Source organism: Oncorhynchus nerka, linkage group LG12 (assembly GCF_034236695.1).
Source record: "Oncorhynchus nerka isolate Pitt River linkage group LG12, Oner_Uvic_2.0, whole genome shotgun sequence".
Taxonomy (NCBI): domain Eukaryota; kingdom Metazoa; phylum Chordata; class Actinopteri; order Salmoniformes; family Salmonidae; genus Oncorhynchus; species Oncorhynchus nerka.
The window spans coordinates 50,098,590-50,113,542 of NC_088407.1; the positions used below are offsets into that span (position 1 = coordinate 50,098,590).

General features: G+C 40.7%; 2 protein-coding genes and 1 long non-coding RNA gene across 4 annotated transcripts in view; 2 read left to right on the plus strand and 1 right to left on the minus strand.

Moving 5' to 3' along the window:
• Positions 1-12: 12 nt before the first annotated feature.
• On the minus strand, positions 13-3,687 carry LOC135574343 (uncharacterized). Of its 2 annotated transcripts, XR_010465371.1 has the most exons (3): positions 2,891-3,679; positions 2,620-2,741; positions 13-985 (listed from the first exon to the last, which is right to left on the minus strand). It is a non-coding gene; the product is annotated as an uncharacterized LOC135574343 (long non-coding RNA). The 2 variants fall into 2 exon arrangements; XR_010465370.1 differs by having other exon boundaries at positions 2,620-3,687.
• Positions 3,688-4,903: 1,216 nt separating this feature from the next.
• Positions 4,904-8,237, plus strand: rsad2 (radical S-adenosyl methionine domain containing 2). Its single transcript, XM_029675046.2, has 6 exons — positions 4,904-5,348; positions 5,498-5,659; positions 6,089-6,318; positions 6,447-6,596; positions 6,900-6,932; positions 7,601-8,237. Exons 1-6 carry the CDS (start codon positions 5,042-5,044, stop codon positions 7,763-7,765), a joined length of 1,047 nt encoding a protein of 348 aa, XP_029530906.1. The 5' UTR covers positions 4,904-5,041; the 3' UTR covers positions 7,766-8,237.
• A 2,500-nt stretch (positions 8,238-10,737) lies between these two features.
• Positions 10,738-14,953, plus strand: part of rnf144aa (ring finger protein 144aa) — a 63,389-nt gene continuing 59,173 nt past the window's right edge. Inside the window, exons 1-2 of the mRNA XM_029675051.2 lie at positions 10,738-11,099; positions 11,240-11,431. The gene's annotated coding sequence lies outside the window, so the exon portion shown is untranslated. The remainder of the gene's footprint in view (positions 11,100-11,239; positions 11,432-14,953) is intronic.

Sequence of the window (14,953 nt, forward strand, 5' to 3'; positions counted from 1 at the left end):
ATGAGAAGCAGGTAAGGAGAGTGAACATTTAATCTTGCACAGACATGGAGCAGGACAGGAAAAGCGTCAGAACCGGGGGAACAAAACGAGATACGACAACCAATGCGGAAGGGGAACAGAGCTGGGGAACAGACAGATATAGGGGAAGTAATGACACAGGTGATTAAGTCCAGGTGAGTGCAATGACTCACAGATGCGCGTGACGAGGGAAGCAGGTGTGCATAATGATGGTGGCAGGAGTGCGTAGTACTGGGCAGCCAGGGAGGGTGAGTGGGAGCAGGCATGACAGTCCCCCCCCCCCCCTCTAGGGGTGCCACCTGGCATCCCACTTGGACAAGCCTGACGGGCCGGCCGAGGCAGGGCGCTGGACCAGCTGGCTGAGAGCATAGAAGCCCGACGAACCAGCTGAGGCGTGGCAGCCTGACGATCTGGTTGAGGTGTGACAGCCTGACGATCTGGTTGAGGTGTGACAGCCTGACGATCTGGTTGAGGTGTGACAGCCTGACGATCTGGTTGAGGTGTGACAGCCTGACAATCTGGTTGAGGTGTGACAGCCTGATGATCCCGCTTGGGACGTGGGAGCCTGATGAACCAGCTGAGAAGTGGGAGCCTGATGATCCGGCGGAGGCGTAAAACCCTGACGATCCGGCGGAGGCCTGATGTGGGATGGGTGCCTGCCGAGCCAACCGGGGCAAGAAAACCTCTCGAGCCAGCTAGGGTGTGGAAGCCCAACGAGCCAACTAAGGCACCGAAAAGCCAACACTCTCCGATGCTTCATTTGGTGGCTTCCGCATTCTGTAAGAACCGACGGTGATGATGAGAAGCAAGTACGGAGAGTGAACATTTTAATCTTGCACAGGACAGGAATAGTTCCAGAACCGGGGGAACAAAACGACATACGACAATCAATGCGGAAGTGGGGAACAGACAAATATAGGGGAGGTAATGACACAGGTGTTGAAGTCCAGGTGAGTGCAACGAATCGCTGAAAAAAAAGAAAGAAAAAACAATTCTGAAATGAATCGCCTGACCACAATGGAATTCAATCAAAATATAATAGGCCAATCAATAGGAAATGTAATACAGAAATTGCATTATACAATAAGTTAATTTCCGACCAGGCCGATGACGAGTGAACATTTGATAGTGAAATTTGCTCAGTTGGGTAATCCGCTCCATAATGCACCATCGACATTGAAAGCAAAATGCCAGTGACGCCTTTCGTCATTTAGATAAGGATAAACACAGTAGCTATTGATAAACTGGGTAGTTTGGGTCCTGGATGCTGGTTGGCTGAAAGTTGTGGTATATCAGACAATATACCATGGATATGATGCAACATTACTTGTTTACTGTTTCAATTGCATTGATAACCAGTTTTCTTCAAGTGAAAATGCCCGCGAAGTCGGTGTTTGGAGGATATATTGGCACGGGTGTTTGAGGGTTGACAAACCGTTCCAATATATCCTCCAAACATCGGCTTCGAGGGCATTATCACTTTTATACAACGGGTCACCAACATATTCAAATAACGATTGACACATTTTCATAAAAAAACATTATTTAGTTGAATTTATTCATACTATTTCATCCTTTCATGAGATATAGACCCAACACAAATCTAAGGGTGCTACCCAAACTGGCTGGTCGTTCGTTCTATCAGTTTGATTGCCAGAGACGCGACCTAGTCATTAAGTATTTTTGTTCAGTATCAGCTTTTCATTCTAAATGTTCCATTGCCCATACTGGCTGGCAACGTTCTTATCCCTTGCTTGCTAACTAGCCAACTACAGCTAACATACAGTTACGTCAAACAGTGCGGCCAGAATAACAGCAAATTAGCTGCATTTGCATTTGTTTAAGCTGTTTTCTATTGACATTTCTTTATGTATATCCATAAAAATGATGCCAGCTGATTCATGATTTCGACTGGCTGAGAAAAGTTGTCTGCCTGCCTGTATTGTCCCGACACGTTCATTACTATGGGACAGCTGGAGATCGAATTTCCATATTGAAACGATGTTGCAAATATCGGAGAGACAGGCAGCAAAGTTTATACAAATCTCCTCTGTTGAAAACCAAATGCAAGTAAAAAGAAATGGGAAATAATGTCTAGATGCTTTTTATAGTGGAGATCAAGTTCATACATTGGATTGAGCAGTTAGATGGAACAGAGTAAATAGGCATGTCAATGTCATAGTTTGTGGAATAGAGACTGGCTGGAATGCAGTTTTAACCAATCAGCATCCAGGATTAGACCCAACCATTATATTAAATAGCAATAAGACACCTCTGGGGTTTGTTGTATATAGCCAATATACCACTGCTAAGGGCTGTATCCAGGCACTTCATGTTGCGTTGTGCATAAGGACAACCCTTAGCCTTGGTATACTGGCGATAATGTATAGGTGCAGGGTTAGATGGTGCAATTTAAGTTTTTCACATTCCCCTTGTCCCTTTTTTCGGTGGGTCCCAAAATGTGCAATTCGCATGATCTGCGAAAGGCAGCAATACGCCACACAGTGTCTAGTCTGCCGGAAAGACACATGAAGAAGAAGTAGAAGAAGTCAACAGAGGCTGCATTTCAAAGTCATAAAAGACACACCCTCGTCTTCTTACCCTTGCAGTATGTCCTTGGGGGAATCCCCGCGGTCATATTTGTCGTCGGTCCAAATGATTAGCCAAGCAACGTAAGCCCCTCAGTCGAGTTTGCGAGTGTACAATTATGTTCAGTTCGGGGCCTGAAACGCCCCATAATTCAATTAGCAATGATTGTGCATCCGCTAAGAAAAGTCTGCCGAAACTTCAAACCTCAACATCAATATGGATAAGTCAACATACAAGTGTAAGTAAAAGCAACTGTAAAAAGATTAGAAATTGTGCTACTAACCCAAATGACAGCACAAACACGTCTCGTAAAAGTAATGTTTTTGTTTGGTTAGCTTTTGGAAATTGTAGAAAAAAAAATCATTCTTCAGAAGTTCCAGCTAGGCAGGCTAACGTTAATTAGCTAATTAATTTGCTAGCTATCAGACAGTAGGCATATATTAATAATTATATAGTTAATATAAGTATATATGCAATCATAATTGACTGTAGAGCATAAATGGCACCAACAAGCTACCGGTGGCTGAAAACACAATCATCGAGGGATGAACGAGTGACGAATTTCCGGGAAAGGGCAGTCCATTTAAAAATCATTCCTTCCTCTGTCGCCCCTTGTCCTGCAAGTGTATACTCGTCAGACGTCATGATACGTCATCAGAAGTGTCCACTTATTTTGAGGGCTGAGGGTGTGTATTTTAAGTGTTTGGAATGCAACCAGAGACATTCACCGACAAATTACGTAATTCCAGTGTGTCACTGCGTATTTTATTAGGATCGCTTTTAGTCCTCATTTGGACTAATCTTCCAAGAGTCCTTAAACATTAAAATACAATTTATAACAATTAGCTTTTTGGTCAGAATTTAAATAAAATAGGCATAAGGTTAGCAGTGTGGTTCAATGTAGGTTTAAAATCACAAAATAGCACGCCTGATTTGGGAAACTGAGGAGAAAACGAAACTTATGGCGCACTTGACAAGCAAACCAAAACTTGAGCCATATTACCAAAAACGAAAGTGATGCAATGTGCACCTGACTGTCTGAGATAAGGGCTACGTTTCAATCTTATAAAATACACACCCTCGTCCACTTACCCTCGCCTTATGCCCTTGGGGGAATCCGTCACCATCTTGGACATCGGTCCAAAAGATTAGCCAAACAAGGGAAGTTCGCAATGTAAGCTCCTCAGCCTAACTTCGGGCCTGAAACAGCCCATAATTCAATTCGTGATGATTGTACATCTACTAAGAAAAGTCAGCCGAAACATAAAACCTTAACATCAATATGTATAAGTCAATATACAAGTGTAAGTAAAAAATAACGAACGTAAAAAGTTTAGAAATTGTGCTACTAATGCAAACGATGGCACAAACAGTCTTGTAAAAGTAATTATGTTTTTGTTTGGTTAGCTTTTGGAAATTGTAGAAATAAAAAATGTTCCTTCTTCAGAAGTTCCAGCCAGACAGGCTAACGTTAGGTAGCTAATTAATTTGCTAGCTATCACACAGTAGGCGTATATTAATCATTATATAGTTAATATAAGTAGACATGCAATCATAATTGACTGTAGCGCATATAAAGCACCCACAGGCTACCTGTGGCTGAATTTCCATGCAAGGGCGGTCCATTTCACAATATTTACTTCCTTCCTCCCTCGCCCTGCAAGTGTACTGTATTCTCGTCAGACGTCATGATACGTCATCAGAAGTGTTCACTTAATTTGAGGGCTGCGGGGATAGGGTGTCTTTTAAGCGTTTGGAATGCAGCGGTGGGCCTATCATAATATGGCTGTTACCTCCTGTCCCATGTCCTCACCTACATTACGCTAATGAGTCAGCTAATTTGCATGGCACTATTAGGGTATGAAGGCCTATTCAAAGCGCTTAAGCATGTAGGCGTGTAATAGGACTGAATTCGAATCAAGGCATACTTTTATTTTCACGTTTTTAGAGCACTGCAGTGATGGCCATTATGCCTAATTGCACCACTACTCATACAGTTGGTAGCCATTGGGCACAGGTGTCAGTTCAATGTTTAGTTTGGTTTAGCCTACATTTGGTTGAGTTGTCAACAAACGTGAATTAAATGTGAAATCGACAACAACAACAAAAACGTTTTACAAATCCAATCAGTTATCCACGTGGAATTCAACATAATCACGTTACATTTTGGGGGGTTGAAACAACGTTGATTCAACCTGTTTTCGGCCTGTGGGAGGCCTATTCAAATGTGGATATTTCGGTTTCCTTATTAGCAAATAGAAACCCAGATGATGTTTTGATGAAACGTAAGTTACTTTACAACGCCAGGCGACGCGTTGTGTATCGCGGTATACATATACATAGAGTCAAGTGAGCCCTGCATCAGACGTTTCAACTGGACAGGCCAGGTGAAGACTATATAATATTGTTCTTTACCCAAATCGTGTTTGTGAAGATGTTCCTACAGCTCTGCATACGTTTCCTCCAGTGCATCTTTGCAACTGTCCTGGCCTGGATCGGTGTGCGAGGACAGCAGGTGCACGGCGCATCACAGTTCTCTTCTACAGAAAAAATCAATCCAGCTACAATCAAGGTGGTGAACAATGTTATTTCTCAAGCTGCGGCAACTCCAAGCAGTGTCAATTATCATTTTACCCGACAGTGCAATTATAAGTGCGGTTTTTGTTTCCACACTGCAAAAACGTCTTTTGTCCTACCTATTGAGGAAGCAAAGAGAGGTTTACAGCTTCTGAAGGAATCGGGTAAGTTTATCCAAATATTATATTTATGCTATTTCAAATCCATATTTAAATTCACATGATATGTTATGACAGTATTATTATAGCCTATTGCTATGTCATTTAATGTTATATTCAGTGTTTACAATTCAGAATTTCATTATTTTTTAAAGGACTGGAAAAAATAAACTTTTCTGGCGGAGAGCCTTTCATACACGACAGAGGTGATTTCTTGGGGAAATTAGTCCAATACTGCAAACACGACCTCCAGCTCCCAAGTGTCAGTATTGTCAGCAATGGCAGCTTGATCAGAGAAAAGTGGTTCCAAACATATGGTAAGATGGTTTTCATTTTCATTTCTGTGTTAAAATAAAATATGGTAGGCCAACCAACATCATAAAGCACCCATCATAAACAAACAATCCTCATTATTCTCATGTGGTCAGAAAAAAAAGGTCATTTGATTGACACTAGATGTCAGCACCGGGTTAGTTTTTGATATAAGGTCACAAAATGTAAACTCAGAGAAGCATTTCACACGTTTTATTTGAAAAGCTTCACAGTTGACTCCTCACAAAATGTAGGACTCATCATAAAAGGCATACTTTGATCATCAAAGTGTTTAAAGAAAGACTTGTTGATATTTTATCTCAATAAATCTAAACTGTCACATGAATGTGTGGATATTTATACATTTACAATACATTGGGGTTTCAAAATACAATTGTTTGAGATGATGTCCAAAACTCTCCTTGTCCTCACAGGCGAATACCTGGACATTCTGGCCATTTCCTGTGACAGCTTTGACGAGGACACCAACCAGACTATTGGCAGAGCCCAGGGCAGGAAGAGCCACCTGGACAACCTCTTCAAGGTCCGTGACTGGTGCCGGAAGTACAAAGTGGCGTTCAAAATCAACTCTGTGATCAACACCTTCAATGTGGATGAAGACATGAGAGAAAACATCACAGAACTCAACCCTGTACGCTGGAAGGTTAGGGTGTTCCAATGCATTAACATTACACACCAGTAATGCTGTATCTGTGAATAGAGGTGTCTTCTCATACCATAGATGTAACTAATGAGTTGTATGGCCTTGACTTCACTGTGTGTGCTGTATAGGTGTTCCAGTGTCTGCTGATCGATGGCGAGAACGCTGGGGAGAACAGTCTGAGGGAGGCAGAGAGGTTTCTCATCAGTGATCAGCAGTTTCAGGACTTCCTGGAAAGGCACAGCAGCATCAGCTGCCTGGTACCAGAGTCCAATCAGAAGGTATGGGACTGGACTTAAGACAAAGAGAACACAATATTATATGTTTTTATTGTCCGTTATATATATTATGATGATTCAACAACTACTACTCTATTTAAGTTGTTTCCAAATGCTACTAAGGTTTAAAGTACACTATTAGAAAAAAAGGTTCCAAAAGGGTTCCTCTGCTGTCACTATAGGAGATGCCGTTTTGGTTCCAGGTAGAACAATACTTTGGGTTGCATGTAGAACCCTCTGTGGACAATATTGTAATACAAAATAGTTTTGACATTAACATGTTTCCTTGTTGTCTTCTCTTGTCAGATGAGAGATTCCTACCTCATTCTGGATGAATATGTAAGTCCTTTTTTTCAATCTGTTATTTTACATGATACTCACTCTACATTCCAAGTCTTAGCATGCCCTTTAAAGGAGACAGTCCTCGTCCATCAGAACTATTGACCAGCTGTCTAAATGCTTCTCATCGATTGAGATTTATAGACATGTACCTTCACATAGTAAGTCCTAGAGTAATGTGTGCCTTCAATCTTGATCAGAGGGGATTTACAGGCTTTGAGAAGGATGAAATGAGATGCTGTTTTGTCGATATTTTATATTTATTAGTATTGTATGAGGTTTCATGGCAGTGATATTTTGATAATGTACTAGATTGTCAAGAGGCTCTTCTATGACCAGTTGGTGACACTTTATAACAACTTTCATGATTAAGCCTTTATAAATGCTTATACAATTCTTTATAAATGATTCTTCATGTTCTAAATGCTTATACAATTCTTTATAAATGATTCTTCATGTTCTAAATGCTTATACAATTCTTTATAAATGATTCTTCATGTTCTAAATGCTTATACAATTCTTTATAAATGATTCTTCATGTTCTAAATGCTTATACAATTCTTTATAAATGATTCTTCATGTTCTAAATGCTTATACAATTCTTTATAAATGATTCTTCATGTTCTAAATGCTTATGAATTAGATTTTTATTTTAAATGCTTTTTTAGATGCGTTTCCTGGATTGCAGAGAGGGGAGGAAAGATCCATCCAAGTCCATCCTTGATGTTGGCGTGGAAGAGGCCATTCAGTTCAGTGGCTTTGACGAGAAGATGTTCCTAAAGAGAGGAGGGAAATATGTGTGGAGCAAAGCTGACATGCGGCTCGAGTGGTGATCCACACATTATAATCAGTTATTGCTACACTTCTGTATGTATTTTCTGTATGTTTTTTTTATAAAAAAATTGTTTCCGCCTGTATAACAGCACTTTACACTTAAATATTTATGATATTCTAAAAGTTATGTTGGAATATTTTACTGCTATATGTTGAGGCGTTTGAGTACCTTTAATTAGTAGTAAAATCACACAACACAGCTACTCTACAAGGACAACTATTTCATCACTCACTATCCCACGAGATAATAATAACTTTTTGTGTCCGCCGTTTTGTTTGAATTTTCTTATATACCCTGTTATCCAAATTTGTTTATATTTTCTTTTCACCAACCAAGATGCTTATTTGCACTTTCATGTAGCATTTGGAATTTAGCACTTTGATTGAAGTGTAGGAAATGTATGAATTACAGTGTGTTACATCTCTCTGTGTTTGTAATGTATCTCAAATAAATACAAAATGATGACTTTGCATGATACAGAATGATGTTTCAGTATCTGGATCAGGTTTGTTGCCATACAACCATTCCAATGTTAAGAGGCAACTACTGTAGCTTAAAGTTATATGCTATTGTTCTCCATGCATTTCAGTTTGCTGTAAATGTTATTTTTGGAGGGTTTTACCTTTATTTAACTAGGCAAGTCAGTTAAGAATAAATTCTTATTTACAATGACGGCCTAGAAACAGTGGGTTAACTGCCTTGTTCAGAATTACAGAATTTTACCTTGTCAGCTCGGGGATTCAATCTAGCAACCTTCCGGTTACTGGCCCAATGCTCTAACCACTAGGCTACCTGCTGCCCCAGTGTGTTGTAGTTCTACTGTAGCCTAAATGTGCAGTACATGTCTATTGGGATAACTTAAATCCCCACCCCTAATAAGATTGCTCACTGGATCACTATGAGGATGGGTTCCCTTGGGACTGACATAATGTCTCTGTTTACTACAGTATGTTGCAATCATTTATTGATTTTTGTCTCATCAGATCTGGAGATTCTTAATGGGACAATAGTTAGTCCCTTGATAAAAACCTATTATATTAAGCAGACCTATAGGCTTACCTCTGTTGCTACTGAAGCTGAATACCTGCATCAAGTAAAGCTTCATTTTCTTTACTTCTTTTCCTTTCTTCATATTCTTCTTTCTGTTCTAAAACATTAGATATTTCCTTCCTTACTAGTGCTATGCTGATCAATGTTAGTGCTCTCCTACAATAAACACATTTCTTTCCATTTATTGATACTGGTAGCAAAACAAAATAAAAATAGGCCTACAATTCTGAAATAAATCTCCTGACCAGAATGGAATTTGACACAGTCACTGATTACATTTTATAATAGGCCAATCAATATGAACTGTAATTCAGAAATTGAAAAATAAAATGATTTCATCTCCAACCAGGCTGTTGATGAGTGAACATTTGATAGTGAAATGTACTCAGTTGGGTAATCCTAAATATTCATAATGCGCCATCGACACTGAAAGCAAAATGCCATTCGTCATTTAAAAAAAAGTTAAACACAGTAGCTATTGATTAACCAGGCCGTTTGGGTCCTGGATGCTGGTTGGCTGAAAGCTGTGGTATATCAGACAATATACCACGGGTATGATGCAAAATTACTTGTTTACTGTTTTAATTGCGTTGATAACCAGTTTATTTAAGTGATATTGCCCTAGAAGCCAGTGGTTTGGATGATATATTGGTACGGGTTATGTTAGGCCCGAGACAAAACTGAGGGCTGGCAAACCGTGCCAATACTTCCTCCAAACACCGGCTTCAAGTGCATTATCACATTTATACAATGGGTTACCAACATGTTTAAATGATGATTGACATTATTGTCATAAAAATTAATTTATTCATACTATTTCATCCTTTCACGAGATATAGTCCCGACACAAATCTAAGGTTGCTACCCAAGCCGGCTGGTCGTTCGTTCTATCGAGACGCAACCCAGTCATTAAGTCTTTTTTGTTCTACACAGTATGCATGACCGCGACCCAGTTGTTCGTTCTAAATGTTCCTTTGCCAAATTGGCTGGGAATGTTCTTATCCCCTCCTTGCTAGCTAGCCAACTTACAGTTATGTCAAACAGTGCAGCCAGAATAACATCAAAGCTGCCGCATTTGCATTTGGTTAAGCTGTTTTTTAGTGACATTTATTTGGTTACATCCATAACAATGCGCTAACGATGCACATTTTTTTTGCAGAAATTCTGCTCACTGTTTTTCAGAGAAGCTAGCCATTAATACAGCTAACACAATAGCTTGAAACTGAAGCTGGAAAGACTGCAAACTATCGGCATTTTGTTTGACATTTCTATTGAAATGTCATTCTATACAGTTCAAGTGGGAAGTTTACATACACCTTAACCAAATTAAACTTAGTTTTTTCACAATTCCTTACATTTAATCCCAGTAAAAATTCCTTGTTTTAGGTCAGTTAGGATCATCACTTTATTTTAAGAATGTGAAATGTCAGAATAATAGTAGAGAGAATGATTTATTTCATCTTTAATGTATTTCATCACATTCCCAATGGATCAGAAGTTTACATACACTCAATTAGTATTTGGTAGCATTGCCTTTACATTTTTTTTTTACCTTGGGTCAAACATTTCGGGTAGCCTTCGACAAGCGTCCCACAATAAGTTGCGTGAATTTTGGCCCATTCCTCCTGACAGAGCTGGTGTAACTGAGTCAGGTTTGTAGGCCACCAAGACTGTTGAAAAAGCATTCCAGGGAAAGCTGGTTGAGAGAATGCCAAGAGTGTACAAAGGGGTCATCAAGGCAAAGGGTGGCTACATTGAAGAATCTCAAATATAACATATATTTTGATTTGTTTATCACTTTTTTGGTTACTATATGATTCCATATGTGTTGTTTCCCGAAACGTGCAATGCGCACGATCTGTGAAAGGCTGCAAGCAATTCGCAACACAGCGTCTAGTCTGCCGGAAAGACACACGAAGAAGAAGAAGAAGTCAACAGAACCGTCACATTCACAGACATTTACAGTCATTCCAGTGTGTCGGCCGCGAAAATCACGAAGACAACAATTAGCTTTTTGGCCATAATCTAATACAGTTTAGTGATAGGTATGAGGTTAGCAGTGTGGTTATGGTTAGGTTCAAAATCACATTTTTAGAATATAAATTGTAGAATTGGGCGGGGTTTATGGCTTTGGTAACGATTTGTGTAGTGCTGCAGGGCATTTTCAAGGTAGGCACATCACCTTGTGACATTCACAATATTATGTGCAGAGATAGGCTCGGTTTGTGTTATGTGAGCAAACGGTTTCGAGGCGGGTAAAGAGGACGTACTGGACGTTGCAAGTGAGTCCTCAGTATTTTCCCCATGCAGCTACTATACTGTAGCTGTCAGTCGATAGAGCTTGTCAGCTGTGGTGCCGCTTTCGTTACCCACATAACGTTACTCGTTGGTTGCATTGAATATCATATTCGTTCCTTTCCAGGTGATACGCGGTCGAATCTTTCAGATACATTCATGGATTTATTTAGAATGTCAGTCACCACCAAAAACGACACTCTGTAACCTGCCTTTCAAGCCACCGACATCTTTCCAGGAGATAACCATTGAAGTTCTGCTTTCATCGCTCCTGAAGTAATTTCCTGACCAAGAAGACTGCGCTGTCACAAAAGGCCAGGTAATATTGGTTTATTTCCAACATGTGCACCGAGATGTAATGTTCACACGACAGTTCTGCCTGCGCGGTTTTTCTCGTACAGGCGAGGCTACACTGTTTTTGTAACATTATCTTGTAATAAGCCGAGGGACAATTTTGAACGAATTTGCTTAGCAAATATAGGCTTACATTGTCATCGCAATTCCAGCTGAAATATCCCTCACCTTTTACACTGTACAGGTAGATTACAGTAGCATCCCACTGGGCAAAAACTGCTTGAATCAACGTTGTTTCCAGGTCATTTCATTGATGACGTTGAATCAACGTGGAAGACTGATTGGATTTACAAAAAGTCATCAACAACTCCAAGGACGTGGTACATTTTAGTTCTTGTTGAATTCCACACTAGTTGACAACAAAACTAGACGTTGAATTGACATCTGTGCCCAGTGGGATACTCTTGGTGCAGTAAAATAGTGTTGCAGCCTATTGTAGGCCTTTTTGTTATAAAATCAGGCCTATTGAAAATGAACTGAGAGGGTGCCAACATTAGGATTGGCGTTTGTTCTGCAATGACCTGTTGTTTAGGAAGCTCTTTTGCATTTGGCATTCACTTGTCTTGTCTATACTCTGAGCTCTCCAATTCATTTAGCCAAGACTCTATATGTTGATCCACTCAGGTGGTGACAACTGTTATGATTTTACGAGCTGCTGCTCTCTGTTGTTGACACTGCAGCCACATTATCATTATCCAAGCACAGCGCTCTCCTCAGCAACCATGAGATCGATACAGTGCTGATATCCGATAGGCTGCTAGTTTTTGTTGAATATGATGCACAGCTAGTTGAACGTACGTACGCCCCACCTTAAAACATTTTTTTTTAGTCTAATATCCCCCTGGGTTATTGTTCTAGTGAGTGTCATCACCCAGAATAAGGTAACATTAAATGCTATATAGTGATACTATAAAAATGAATATCAAAGATTCTAGATAAAGTTAAATCCGTGATATTCTTCAAGGTAAACATATTGAAACACCACAGAGGTTCATTTCAATATTAATCTCAACCTGTGTTGTTTAGACTGGTTGACTGCTCTTTGTGGGCACCAAAATGTCCTATTGTGCCTTGCCATGGCATTTCCATTCAAATGTACAATATCTAACTTTTTGGACTACCTGACCAAATTCACATAGAAATATGAGTTATAGATCTTTCATTCCTGTTGAAAGCAAGTGTAAGAAGAGGTAGATCTGTTTTGTGTGTCATTTCTATGCTTCCTGTTTAGAAGTTTAATTTTTGCATCTTTGTCTTTCGGTTTTGTACACCAGCTTCAAGCAGCTGAATATAAATGATTTTTGTTTATGGAAAATATATTTTACAGTGGTTTAGGTTAGATGGTACAATGGTACGCAATGACTGCTTGTTTTGTCACAGAAACTGAAATTAGGCGAACTATTAGAATTTCAGCAACCAGGAAATAGTGGTGTGATTTATGCGTAGTGCATCTTTAAATCAGCTAGATAACCTCAGTGGTCAAGATTAGGCCTAGACATGAAATCCTGCTACTGAACAAAGAGCATGTCTGCACAGTCACAGTCGAGGCTGAGAACACATTGTTACACTGTACATGCCCATTTCTCTCTCACCGTCACTGCTCTTATCTGGCCCGATGCTCTACAATTGATTCTGTTTTCCCTTAAATGATTCTGTGTTATATCAAACACTTCAAAGGCTAAGTAAATACAGCCTCGCAGACAGTCCGTGCAAGGTGATGGAGTTTCTATTTTTCTTATTTCTAGTCGAATGAGGCAGGCATTCCCATTAGGGAACAAAACACATCCAACTCCAAGGCCAAAGGTTTTTCTCATTAAGAAAAATGATTGTTCTGAGAAGAATGGTTGGGGTGGGGGGGGACCTGGATTTGCATGAGAGGAAGATGGATGTGTTTTTCAATGGATGCGATATGCTGGTTATGAGAGGCAGGCTGAGAACCCATTGTACCTGCCAGACTCTTGGGAACGCAGTCAACATTGCACTCCCCAATCCCTCAGAACTGTGAGTCCCGCCTCAAGCATCCACCTCTACCAGCAGAAAGCCCAGGTGAATGATGCTGACTGACTGCAGCCTTGTGTATTCCTTTTCATTTAAACAGGCAACTGCATGTGTACCTGGGTGTGGGGGTGTGTGTTATGTTGGCTTCAAACAGCACACGCCTCCTTTTCAGTAGTAAAGTACATGGGCATTTCGCAATGTGCGTCCAAGCATTTCATGGCCGTTGACCTTGGCTTGGCGTGTAACGTGAACAGCTGTCGTTTTTAGAAGACTTGTGAATGATGACGTAAATTTCCATGTGAAAGGACCCATGAGCACCAACATGAAGTTTAAAGGAAGATATCACAGTTAGTGTCAAATCAAAGCAAAGAGTCTATCTGTTGGTGAAATTAAGGCATAGATCCGTTTTTCAACCAATTGTCATCCTAAACATTTTGAATAAGCAGCTTTGTTTTATTGTTACACAGACGAAAAAGGGGTCTTTAAAAAAAAAAACATCTACTAGAAAACGTCTAAAAAGGTGTAAGAAATCAAAACGCAATCAGTCATGTTTAAGTAAAGCCCCCTGTCAACTAATATCAACATGTTATATTTAGTTTTGCAGAAATGATTTGCCTTCTGTAAATGTAACAAATATTTCACTAACTGTTTAGTAGTCTTGTGGCTTGGGCGTAGAAGCTGTTCATAGTCCTGTTGGTTCCAGACTTGCTCCATTGTTACCGCTTGCCGTACGGTAGCAGAGCGAACGGTTTATGGCTTTGGTGGCTGGAATCTAATAGTTTTCAGGGCCTTCCTCGGACACAGCCTGGTATAGGGGTCCTGGATGGCAGGGAGCTTGGCCTCCGTGATGTACTGGGCCGTACGCACTACCCTCTGTAGCGCCTTGCGGTCGAATGCCAAGCTGTTGCCATACCAACTAGTAGTACAGCACGTCAAGATGCTCTCAATGGTGCAATATGCTCTCAATGGTGCAGCTGTAGACCTTTAGGACCTGGGGGCCAATAGCAATATTATTTTCTGCCACCTGTGGGGGAAGAGGCGTTGTCATGCCTTCTTCACGACTCTGGTGTGTGTGAGTACCATGATAATTCCTTAGTGATGTGGACACCGAAGAACTTGAGACTCTCGTCCCGATCCACTACAGGCCCGTCGGCGTGGATGGAGGCGTGCTCAGCCCTCTGTTTCCTGTAGTCTTGCTGACATTGAGGGAGAGGTTAGCACCACACTGCCAGGTCACTGACCTCCTCTCTGTAGGCTGTCTCATCGTCATCGGTGGTCAGGCCAACCACCGTCGTGTCGTCGGCAAACTTAATGATGGTGTTACAGTCGTGCGCGGCCATGCAGTCATGGGTGGCCCCCGTGGCGAATGGGTTGTTTTCCTACTCTCACCACCTGGGGTGGTCCAGGATCTAGTTGCAGATGTAGGTGTTCAGTCCCAGGGGTCCAGATTGAGTCAGTTGAACACTGAGCTATAGTCAATGAACAGCAT

What these genes read in the sequence shown, in the direction of transcription:
- rsad2 (XM_029675046.2), top strand. Translation starts at nt 5,042, where the DNA reads ATGTTCCTACAGCTCTGCATACGTTTCCTCCAGTGCATCTTTGCAACT. An exon ending in AAAGTGGTTCCAAACATATG is followed by an intron (nt 5,660 to 6,088) that starts GTAAGATGGTTT and finishes TTGTCCTCACAG; the next exon opens with GCGAATACCTGGACATTCTG. An exon ending in ACCTCATTCTGGATGAATAT is followed by an intron (nt 6,933 to 7,600) that starts GTAAGTCCTTTT and finishes ATGCTTTTTTAG; the next exon opens with ATGCGTTTCCTGGATTGCAG.